General features: G+C 39.0%; 1 protein-coding gene across 8 annotated transcripts in view; it reads left to right on the top strand.

The window, feature by feature from the left end:
• The window catches only part of ARID1B (AT-rich interaction domain 1B), a 440,842-nt gene that overhangs the window by 25,283 nt on the left and 402,685 nt on the right, over positions 1 to 12,874 (top strand). For all 8 annotated transcript variants that reach the window (XM_033144054.1, XM_033144053.1, XM_033144061.1 and 5 more), the window contains exon 2: positions 11,629 to 11,823. In XM_033144054.1, the coding sequence (XP_032999945.1) occupies positions 11,629 to 11,823 (195 nt within the window). The remainder of the gene's footprint in view (positions 1 to 11,628; positions 11,824 to 12,874) is intronic.

The raw sequence follows: 12,874 nt of genomic DNA on the forward strand, positions 1-12,874 counted from the left end.
TAACAGCACTATGATATTGGCAGTTTTATTTTCCATTCTTTCATAATGATCCCTAGTATGGAATTTGCCTTTTTATCTGCAACACCCTGGGTTGTCTTCATCAAGCTATCTGCTATGACTGATATATTGTGTTTTTAAACAACTTCCAAGCATTTTGACATGATTTGTCCCTTGTGACTTTGTCTTTCAACTTCCATTTTACAAGTCCCCTTATTTTGGGGAGATTGCCTCTTGTGAAGTCAAATGTGATCATGTTGGATTTTTGGGGAAATTGGCCATTTACATGTATATTTAATTGTATAGCACTACGGTCACTGCTCCCAATTGGTTCAACAAGCTGACGTCTTGCACCAGGTTAAGAACTCCCAAGTGAGTTTTGTGGAATTTTTTTTTTTTTGGTGCTGTATTTCCTACTTTCATAAAAGTTGCATATGTTTTATACTCCATTTTTTAAAATGGAAGGTTTGCATGTAGAAAAGCTTTGATGAGAATGCAGAAGTGTACCTTTTTGTCAGTGCATAATCCCTGAATCTGTCACTTGTGTATCACTTGAGATTCCTGCTGCTTGCTGTTCTTCTGGCTCCTTAACTATCTTACTTCCTGGGATCTATTTGAAGTTCTCAGCCTCCCCCACATAGGCTTCTTCTGTTGCCAGTGCTGTGTGAGGTTTTAATGCTAGTTTATTTGGCCATTTCCCCATCTTGCATTTGAAATGACTGCAAATAATCCTGCACATTTATTCCCCAAGCAATCTGATAAAACCACTGGCTCCAAAACTGTTTTGCAAGTTGGACAGCGGCAGTTTGCTGTACAGTTTTTATGTTTCTGAACAAATTGAGCTGTAGCTAACTGCTGTAGTGTTCTCAGACCTTTGAAGATGCTAATATTTTATAGGTTTTTTGTGGTATGATTTATCCTCTTATACTGTACAGTTTATGTATCACAAATAAGCAATTGTTCTATTGAGTTTGCATTTTTATTTATTTTCTCTGTATAACCATTTGCACAGTGAACTATGGTGCTTCTTTGCTGGGTGCATTATTATAAAAGCAGTAATTGTGGCTGAATCATTGGTTTCACATATCCTTGAAATGATCCTCAGTGATACATTCTTGAATATATGAATCTAACGCTCAAGAATCTGTAATTGTTTTTCACTGGACTTCTACTGCTACAAAGCATCCTCTTTTCCTTTTAAAGGGAAATTTACAATTGTATAGTATTAGCCTTTTAAATTCTAAAATCCACATGAAATGTATTCTCCAGAGTGTTGTTTCAGAGTTGCAATATAATCTTTCCAGATGATACATGATTTAGTTGGAAACAAATTAGCAGCTATGCATGTCTAAGAAAAGCAATTTAATAAACAAGATTTTTGTAAGACCTAATCAGAATTGTAAAGTGATACTTGGGAGTGAGTTACATTATATGAAAGATCTTGTGTGGCTGAAGCTTTCTGTAAAGCTTTCTGTAATCATGCGTATAAATCAGTTTCTTAATGTTGTTTCCTCCTGCAGTGAAAATATTTAACTAGTACGTCATATCTCCCCTTTTCCATCTATGTCTACATGTATGTCTACATGTCCAAAGTTAGGAAAATCTTGATTATCTGCTTGCCTAGGTGCTAAAAATTAGATGCCTCTGTCTAAAACCCAATTTTCTCCCTCCCCCATTCCATGCAGTTATTTTGCTTAGAAATTTGATAGTGTTACCTAGGAACTGGAAATATTTTTCTTTTTTTTTTTTATAAGAATTTATTGACATTTTTACTTATAACCACATACAACCTTAACCACACCTACATTTATACACATACTAAACAAATACAATTACACATCTAATACAAAAATTGCCATGATTTTCCTTCTTAATTAGACATCTCAAAAAAAAAAAATTTCTTTTTCCAATCTTGACAATTGACTTCCCCTGCCTTTTCACCTTCGAGTTTATATCCATGATCTACTTTTTAACCTCTTCATTTAAAAAATTAAACTTAATTATATATATAAAGAAAAACATTCATCTTAATCTTCATCTTAATCTTAATCGTCTTAATCTATAAACTTAAACCACTTAAATCGACTTTATTTATACTACATCCTCATAAATCCTCACAGATCATCCTCATCAAATCTATCTCTTCTGTCCTTTGAACTGCTGCTAATAACATAAAAACTTAAAATATCTCTATTCATGTTCAAACAGATAATAAAACAAACTATTGTTGACAGTATTCACCCTCCAATTTCAAAGTACCATAACAGATTACTTTTAGATTTTGCTTAATACATCACCCCACACCCCCTCTGTCCATTCTTCTTCTCCTGATGGCATCAGCACTGAACTTCCATGCATCTTCCCTCTCCAAACGTCCACAGATCCAGGCATAGTCCAAAGCTCTCCTTGCCACGAGCTCCGAGGTGTCCAACTCTCCCTCTCTCAGCTTCTCCGGTTCTTTGTAGCATTCCTTTTCTTCTTGTAAATACCTTAATTCTCTGTCCCTGGCCCCCGAGCTCACACCTCGGGGACTGGATATAGCAAATCTTGACATCGCCTTGGGGCTGCCACCCCCAACAAGCGAATTTCTTCTCCGAAGTAGCTCACTCATTTCTTTCCATCTTTCCATCCATCCTCTCAGCTCTTTGACAAGATTTTCTTCCAAAGTGTCAAAAGTTTTGTTAGCCTCCTCTGTGGGCAGTTGGTTCCATTTCAGACCCCCACACAAGACTTTAACTTTTCTGTAAAGTAGTTCCACCTTCAAGGCAGTGAGCCTTTGTTCATCTGTTAGTCCAGAGTTCAATACCAGTTCAAGGACGAAACCCAGCATACTGGCAGAGGAGGAGGAAGTGGGTATCATATTTCTTCTCCTGTCTCTTTGTTCGTCGCCATTTTCCCAAGCTGGAGCGCAAACACCGCAACTTTAAATAGAGATATTTTCCGCTAGTTAGCTTCCCAAGAAAAAAGTTTGCCAGTCTCATGTATCGATTTTAAATACTTTATAACCAGTTCTGTGGCAGCAATCCCTCAAATTGGTTAATTTCTTAGGCTCGAAGGGAGGGAGGCAGGCTGCCTTTCTCCTTCCCCCCGGATCGTTCCAAAAACACGATTTCTGCCAAGATTATTTACTCACGACCACCGGGTTCCTTTAGCTCCATTCTTCACAGGTAGAACTTAGACGCTCACCGCGGGCTTTGCCGCCGCATTTGCATCCCGGTTGGGGCATATCCCCGTAAGCCCGGCTCCGTTGTCCCTTCACCCCCACTCCCCCTTTACAGGGGGGCAGGGGAAGGGTTCGGAGCCTCCGCGGGCGCAGCCGGGGAGCCCAGGGTGCGGGACGCTCTTCCCGCACCCCAACCGGAGCCGCGCGCTGCGGTAGCGCGGCTCCTAACCCCCGGGATGGACAAGGCGCTTCGGACCCGAAGCAGCCTTCGACCACCCGGCGATGGCGTCGCCGCCGGAAGTCGGAACTGGAAATATTTTTCAAGTCTAGTTTATAGCTGCCACTTTTTTACTTTTGATTTTGTGAGTGATGGGAATAATACATGTTTTCAATTTTTTGCTTTTGCTTTCTGGAATTATTTAAAATAGATACCCCTTTTGAAACAACTCAGAACTGGCAAATTGTTTTGGCTATATAGTTTCACTGGCATAAAAGCCAACAGTACATGATTAAAAGCTGTGACCCACAAACCAGTTAAGGTGGAGTAGAGGGATACAGTCCAGTTTAATCCCTTTGCTGCTTATGTCTAAGTATTCTGACAGAACTGGCTTGCTGTTTGGACCCAATTACATATGTTGAAAGAACAATTCAGACCAATGGAATTCAGTCTCATTTTAAGGAAAGGTCAATTTGAAGTGCTGTCATCACATGAGATTTTTTAATAAATATTTAAAAATGCTCGTACAGGATCAGGTACATGAAGTATGTAGACGATTGCTGCCAAAATCCCTGATTCCCAAGGTCCTAGGTTCACCTAGAGATCACAAGCTCCGCAAGCAGTCTGGCAGAATGTGTAAATTCCCTCTAGCAAACCACTTCTTGGTCATTGAGCTTAGAAAGCCTTTGGAAGCTTCAGGGGAAGTTATTAATTAGCAGTCTAATAGTGCACGTTCAAGGAGTTTAGATTTCTTCTGCTCAGTAGAGTGGCTAGACTGCATCTGAGAAATGTGAAAATCAGTCAGGGATACTTGGCAAAGGTTGGAAGATGTAAATACTAAGGAGCATCTTTAATGGCCTCTAACAGCCTAGCCCTGTCCTTCCCTTTCATTTTTTTAACTGTTACTGTAAATGTCTTAAAATATTGCCTCATATAGATACAATGCATTGAGAAACAGGGAGACAAAGTAGCAAAATTGTTTCCCTTGATTTAAGACAGCAGGACCTAGAATAATAGGGCAGATACCATGCATTGAAAGCACATGGCTTCCCCCAAAGAATCTTGGGAACTGTAGTTTCCCCACCACAAAGCTACAGCTCATGACACCTGTACCAAACTACAGTTCCCAGAATTCATTTGAGGAAGTATTGTGCTTTAAATGTGCATTGGATCTGCCCATAGTGTTTGTTGCCTCTGGGACCGCTTATTGAACAAGTAGTCAACAGCTGTGATTCAAGGAACCTGCTTTTTTCTGAGTCTCTCTTTCTCCAGAAAATGAGCTCAATTTCCTCTAGATCAGAGGTTTTCAACCATTTTGGGTCCATGGCTCCCTTGACCAACTACATTCTTTCTGTGACACCCCTGTGGGGCTCAGGAGCCCAGTCATGGCAGAGCTAGCAGCCCCTCACCCCCTTTCAAACACCCTCCCTTGTGGAGTGTTCCCTCGGCCTCCTCTCCCCTACTCTTTCCTTAGGAGTCCTCTGGGCTGCCGCAGCTGCTGCTCTCTAAGCTGCCCCCCCCACCCCAAAGAGAGGCACCTCCTCACACTGCCCCACAGGGGCCTGGAAAGCACCCCCTGGCCAGCCCCAGAGGCACCAATGCCTGCAGAGCTTGTAGCCAGAGCTGCTACAACAAACAGTTGTGCAAGCCTTTGGGAGGCAGATATGTGAGAGGGCATCAGAGGAGGGAGGGAAGGAAAGAAAGAGGGACAGAGGCCAGTGTTGCCCGTAGCACCCCTGACTATCATTCAAGACACCCCAAAGTGCCACAGCACACTGGTTGAAAAACCACTGCTCTGTATACAACATATACCTGATAAAAATATAAAGAAAAGCTGGGAGAGTTGTGCTCCTATTTCTATTCTATTTTTAAGACAATGAAACAGCTTCTCAGTCAGTTGGCTTTTCTGAAATCTTTAAAAACAAACAAATTGCAAATCAACCTTAACACTAACCTCTGAGCAGCTGACCCCCTGATCTACCAACAACCTTGTTATATTCATCTAGAAATGCCATGGTATAATTGACTTAAATTGACAGTGATTCTCAGTAAGAAATGCTGAATAGTATATTTGTAAATTAATTCAGTGAGTGGAAGATGGGAGTCACAAGTCTTATTAAAACTGTCAGGATTTTTTTAAAAAAAGAAAAAAAAACACAAAAAACTTTATTTCAGTCTGAAAAGCTTCTTGGTGAAGTCACTACATTTATTTTCACCCCCACCCTCAGTTTTAAATAGCAATGCTTTTCATACTGTCAGAATTCCATGCTGTGACACCCCTTCTCAAAAGTTATGACAGCAGTGTAATGACAGCTACTGCCTCTTGAGAATCAATCAGGCAATTAATTTTGTAAATGAAATGCTGATTATACAAAGCTTCACATGAGAGGCCCAGTGATTAAAATCAATTTAACAAATTGTTTCAGGTGGGACTTGATTAATAATTTGCCATAAATGTGGAGGATATATGACCAGCATACATTTTTTTCCTGTGCTAATATATAACTATATGAAATAGAATAGATGTATTTTTGTACATGCCCTTCCCCAATGTGAATGCCAATGTCAGTAAAGTTGCCTCCCATTCTAGGGTTCCGCCCCCCCCCCCAACAAAATATATTAACAGTGCAGTTAGTTTTCTGTGGCACTTCTTGCTGCCGTGGGTGGAGCTTGTTCTGACACAGCTGCATTACTTAGTTTCTGCCGAAGGCAGGTAGGCCATGCTTCCTGACAGCATCTGAAATGTTACCCCCAATTATGGGGAATCTTCCAGACCTGAAGCTGGAACCAAGCATAAACATGGTACTGGCTGTGTTAAGAAAGGGGTAGGGAACCCCATGCCTAGGTTGTGAAATGTGGTCTTCCAGGTCCCTCTCTGGCTTGTGGGGCTCTCTCCAGGCCATGCCCCTCTGTGGCTATTAGTGGTTTTCCTTGGCTGGAAGATGCCCTTAAACTATGATAATGACTCTTGCTTAGCTATTTGGAGAAGTACCATTTTTTGTGTGTAAAAGACACCCCCCATGTATAAAATGACCCCTATTTTTAACCCAAAATTAAGAAATTAAGTTGTTTAGCTTTTTTGGGGTGTGGTGGAGGAGGTCACTTCCGCCAATTGCTCACCCGCCTGCCCGCCCTTGCCGACTGCTTGCCACAGCCACTGCTGATCGCACACCTCGCCGCAGCCGCCAATTGTCTGCCCACTCGCCGCCACCAACAGCCCACCCACCCACTTGCCGCAGCCACCAATTGCCTGTTGCTGAATACAGCCATTGGGCTGGGAAAGACCCCTTTGCTAAGACTTCAGAACCTCTTCAGGCACAGAAAGAAATAGCAGTTTGTTAACACTTGCCCCAGCGACTGGTAATCAGCAGGAAGCATGATGTAGTGTGTAGTGTAGTGTAGTGTAGTGTAGTGTAGTGTAATGCAGTACGATCACATCCTGCATGGTGGTTACTCCCCCTCCAAGGTGATGCATATATGCAAAAATACATATACTTGAAGTGCACCCCCTTGGTTGGACTACCCCCTTGCGAGCATCCTTCTCTTCCCAGACCTTTGTGCCAAGCGGGCCGGGCGTTTAAGCTCCTTGCCTTGGTTAATGAATTCTCATGGGATCTTGCAAGAGCACCCCAGAGCCCAGTAAGCAAGGCCTAGAGCTTATAAGCTCTTTCCATTCCACAAAAGCCCTGCATGAAAAGAGCTTTTAAACTCTTCGCCTTCCATGCATTTTATTTGTGTGAGTTCAACTGGCCAGTCTTCCTGCGTGGAAGTTGAAATTGCACATGTTAAACATGTGAAGTTGTGATCATACTGTACTGGAAGTCTGCCTTTCTGCTGTTTTTAGACAACTGATCTTCTTGCAACAGTGATTTCTACAGATGAATTTCATTGGCTCTTAAGATATTATGGAATAATGCTATCCTTTAAAAAAAAATTCTGAGGAGTAGAATTTATCTCATGGACAAACAGTGTCCATGTCATTTCAGATCACTATAAGGTTTTTGTTACCCATATTTCTTAATCATTTTTCCCAAATACCTATACAACTTTTGAATAAAATGCACAATAATAAAATGGATTGTGAAGCAAAACAGGTTTAAAAAATCAAAACTGTCAGTAGCATAAAATAATACAGTCTGTACAAAGCAGCAGCAAAACAAAACAGTTTTAAGTTTTAAAAAACAACAACCCTGTTGAATTAGGAATGTTTTAACAAGCCTCCTAAAACTATATGGGGATGCTGTCTGAAGTTTCACAGCTTTAGCACTACCACTGAAAAGATAGACTTCGGCTCAGAAAAACCCCTCTTGTGAGCATGGAAGACACAGTAAGACTCCCAGCAGCAGCAGCAGCAGCAGCAACAACAACAACAACTAAATAAATAAATAAATAAAATCAGTAAATAGTCATGGAAGTTGATCTCCGTAGTTTATGAATCTGAAGAATGTTTTGGTCACTCCAAGATAATTGAGGGGCAGGTAATTTTGATTAAATATAAACTAGGAGGGAGAGCTAAACAGAGGACCTGAACAGACTAAGTAATGAACTATATTTGACTAATTAATGTCTTAAAGATAATTAAGAAGAGTGGTTAATGTTATGAAAAAAGATACAAAGTTACTAAAGTATATTGATATTGAACGCAGTTGAGGGAGCGGGGGAAGTCCCCCCCTCAAAGAAGATAGAAACTAGATTTAAATAATGATAGTGTATGGTTCCTGTTTATGTAGGTATGTATAAGTTTTCTTGTGTTTTTAGTTGTCTTTGTTTGATGTGTTTATTATGTTTTCTTTATTGTGTATTTGTGTATGTATTGTGTTTTTGTTGTTTAATGCGAAAATAATAAAATATTAAAAAAAACCAAAAAAAAAAAACAGAGGACCTGAAGAAGGTCAGAGAGTAGAAATAAAAAGTGAAGCCAAATGTAAGTAAAAAAAAATAGTAATAATAACATGAAGGGCAACAGCATTAAGCTGTGTAGCCTGCTTGTCTCAGCCTGTTGTATTGTTTTGGCCATTGGGTATGATAAATGTATGTAATGGGGTTTAAATATTGTTTTAACCTCTGCTTACACTTCCAGTGGCACCACGAAGAGTCAACTTGCATGTAGTTCATTAAAAACAGATTTATTTTTTTGTTCCTGTTGTGATTTGTTTGCTTAGTAGTCACAATAGATTTATCCAACAGCATAAAAAATAGATAGCAAATGACTGATCCTGCAACTCAAAAAGTTTAAAAGCCATCTCAGAATAAATATATTAGTGTGTAAGAAAAGAGAATGGCATTTTAAAGTTCATCGGTTTCTTTTCTAGAAGCTAGTAGTTTGGGTTGAGAAAAGGGAGCATGAAATACAGTTTTCATCTCTAGATGAGCCCTGCCTCCAACTCCAGCAATGGCCTTTTCTGAGGAGTCCAGAGGAAGTGTTAAGGCATAGGCCTCCTGCTGGTGCTGTGACCATATATGCTATATATTAAAGAGCCTAATCAGTGAAGCTACAGAAATGATAAAATAGATCAAGACATTGTGAATATACTTTCTGATGGAAGTCTTAATTCATTTGAACAAATGCCCCTTTCCTTCGAGTGGTGTTGTTTCCTAGCATATTGGTGTGTTGCTGCTGTATTTTTTATGCATTGACCGGTAATTGGTGATGGACCATTTGCAAAATATTACAATAATGAATATGCATAAAATGTGTCTTGGTTTGGATTAGTATAATCTTACATTGTGCTGCATTGCAATAACACAAATTTTAAGGGTAGAATCCTGCATCCCTGTTATATGTGCATCTGTCCAACTCTGGGACTTATAAATAAGTGGATGCAAGTTTGAAGTTTTTAAAAATGATTAATAATGTAATTTAACTTACCTCAATGTTTAAGCCATACTATTGCATTCATACTCACAGTTTAAACTATTTTTATCATCTGTCTCGTCTGACCCAGTACTGTAATTGAGAACTCCACATATGTGTTTATTTCAGGTGCTTCCTTATGGTATCATGCAATAAAAAGCATATGGTTACCTCTTTTAATTGAACCTTTTTTCTGCTTACACCAGAGAGGTAAACTTCGCTAACTATCAGCTATTGACACTGATTATCACTAACTATATTTTGGAGATCCAGAGTGTGTTACAAGTAGAGTAGCACACTCCTTTTAATAAACTGGTAGGAATCTTTGGCAACAGCTTGGTCAAAAGCAAAGGCTTGTGTTGATAAGCATTTAGGAGTAACACAATATCAGTCCCTTGTCAATTCAAATCTGTGCAAATACCGGTATTTAATAATAATGGGCATAATCACCATCTTCCTTAATGCCTTCATATTTACTGCTTGTAGTTAACTGATGTGTGTTAAACTTGCATTTGGAATACCTTTTCCACCTTGTGTGCATACCCTTAGCAGATGCCTACAAGATTGCCACCTTGATGAGCCTCATTGCCTTTTTCAAAGGAAAGATTAGACTAAAATAACTTCACTTTGAGTCCTTGTGCACCTTTTTACTCTTTAATGTTAAATATATCTGTATGCTATGTTTTGTGATTTTTTCAATCTCGAGATAATATATCATGGAATGATGGTACAAGGTATATATTTAAACTCACTTCCATGTACCTAGTGAAAGATACCTCTTAAATCAATGGCACAATGTATTAGTGGTTGCTGCTGAAAATAAAACCCTTCAGGTAGTTCTCACATGTATGGTGACTGGGGAAAGGGAAAAACTCCTACTTCCATTTGTACTTTTCCTCATCCTGTTCCAGTTTTTGTATTGCTGACATCAGCACTGAGTGTTTTGAATGAAACAAAAGTGAGTAGTGGACACATATTTTATCATAACATAGTTCATAACATAGACAATGATACAAAGAAGATGGATAAGAATTGTAAAAGCCACTGCATTGTTTATAAGGAGACTGGAAAAAATAAAATCTATGTGGTATGGGGAAGTGAAATACAAAATAAAGAAGTGGAATAAATATCTAGGTTAAGAACAGATTGAAATGGAGGTGCAACTAAGAGAAACCAAAGAGTCCATTGGAACATGCAGGAAAAAGATTGGGTAAATAAGAATGGAAAAGAATTACTGATAAGAACAACACTTGTAAATACAGTATATCAAAGAAAAATAATGTTGGAAAGAAATTAGAATTTAATATTGAAAAGTTGCTGATAAGGTTGCAAACACCAACTTTGATAAAACACACTAAACTTGGTATCTGAATATTTATGTGTGTTGCAAAGACTTTGTAGCTGCAACTGTTCAATTCATTTTAGCATTTAAAACTGTTCATAGGGCATAACGGTGATCCACTTGGAGTGCCATATTCAAATGTGAGCACTTTGTTACTGAAAAGATTGAATGAAAGGTACTTCAGGGAAGGCCAGCTATAGAAATTATAAAGTTGGGGTATTGGAGCATAATCCACTAGAGTGCATGCCTACTCACTTTTAAAAATAGTGCTATTCAATAATTCTCCACACATATTGTCACACATTAAACTACCTAATTGCTTTCATAACTTACTATGTATTTAAGGCACTTGGGGGAGGGAGTTGGGTGCAAGAACTGTTGTTTTTGTTGTTGTTGTTGTGGACTTTTCAAGAAATTGAGTTCGGCATTTGAGTTTCCCTTTCAACATTTGTCAAACTGAAACCCCAAACATCCGACAAATGGACTTTCCTGTAAAGGAAAGGATGCTGGAGTTACTGCTTATGAGATATGATTTCTTAAGAGGGTTTGTGTTATCGTGAGCAGCATCAGAAATGACGTGCTATAAATGCAGTACATACAATGCCAAGAAAAATAAGTCCAGAGCTTATTGGTGTGTTTTTTTTAAATCAAGCAAAGAAATAATAATAATCAGAAGAGTCTTTTTATGTGAAGTTCTGTTTATGACTCACGTACTGACTTGGAATGCAAAATTGTAACACTGTAAAGAGTCTGAAAGCAGGACAATTAGAACATATGGGCCATAATCCAGTAGGGAGGAACCAAGCATGGAAATGGATTCTTCTCATTGCCAAGTGTGCACTTGAGGAGCTTCACCATTATGTAGCTGGCAATGGAACCTTATGACTAAATTTTATTCTGAATTGTATTTCACAGGCTGAAATTAAGCTACCATTTCTGTGTGTGTCGAAAGACATTTACCAGATTTCATTTCAGAATGAAGAGATGCTGAAAATACACAAAGGCTTCATATGATATATTTATACATTTGTTTTATGTTTCCCCTCAATCAATAGGGCAACCCAATGGATCCAATGGTAATGAAAAGGCCTCAGTTGTTTGCAGTGGGCAACAGCCCTCACTCCCAGACTCAGACAAGCAGTCCATATCCAGGGCAGTCATATGGACCTCCAGGACAACAGCGCTTTCCAATGGCAATGCAATCCCGGACTCCAGGTTCCATGGGGGGAATGCAGTATCCACAGCAACAGGTTTGTGAAGAGATTTTGTTTGCAGTTGTCTTCTTCAGTTCCTTTTCCTGGTCTTCCTTTCCTTTTTAGTTTCATGATACTTAGGCTGCAACAGGCCCCCCTGAAATGTTTTAAAACTGTGTTTTAGTAAATTTTAAGCAGTTTTTAGTAGCTGTGTTTTCAATGTTTTATCTTTGCTGTGTCTGCTGTTCTGAGCTTCTGCAGGAGGAAAGTCAGGATATAAATTGAATGAATAAATAAATGAATGAAAGAAAGAGTAACAATATTCCATATCAGAGCAAGGTATTTTTATAGGCTGGGGGATAACCGTTTTTGTTATTTATATCTATATTTTTATCTCTGTCTTCAGTGTTGTATTTCCTTTGTTAGCATCATTGTTGATGAATTCATTAAAAAAATCTTTATTTTTGGTCTATAGGCTCTCGTTTTTGTCATCAGCAGTTCTTATGATAGCTGAATATCTTTTTCTGTTATTAATAGTTTCCTGAAATAAGAATAGTATTGGTCAGAGTGAGAAATCACCCAGTTTTAGTTCAGATAATTGTTATCAATGTCATTTTTGCATACATGTATGTATTGTGTCAGTCTCTCCCCCCCCCCCCGTGTGTCCCCATCCCACTCACTAAAGTGCAGAGGTTTTTCCCCACCTGTCAGAGATCATGTAAGTTGCATGGATCTCTTCTAGTCAAGTTAGGTTTTCCTGTTGATGACAACTTCTTCTCTGCCATATCTCAGAGGGTTAATTACTTACATACTCAGCATATATTAGCAAGGATGCAGTCGTGTGTTTTTTTGAATGCGTATAGTAGATGAAGGCTACCCAGAGACTATGCCAGCAAATCTCTGATCAGGCTTGTTATTGAAGCCTGTGCTCTGTTACAAGCACAAGGCTCCTTTTTTATATAATGAAGAGAAAATACCATTTTGTCTCTACACGTGGCTAACTAGAATTAATTTTCATTTATTATTTGATGTTAAATATGACAAAGATGAAAATAATGACCTGCCTGGAAAGTGTATTTGTTACATTGGCATGGAATATTCAACAAGT

Source organism: Lacerta agilis, chromosome 3 (assembly GCF_009819535.1).
Source record: "Lacerta agilis isolate rLacAgi1 chromosome 3, rLacAgi1.pri, whole genome shotgun sequence".
NCBI classification, from domain to species: domain Eukaryota; kingdom Metazoa; phylum Chordata; class Lepidosauria; order Squamata; family Lacertidae; genus Lacerta; species Lacerta agilis.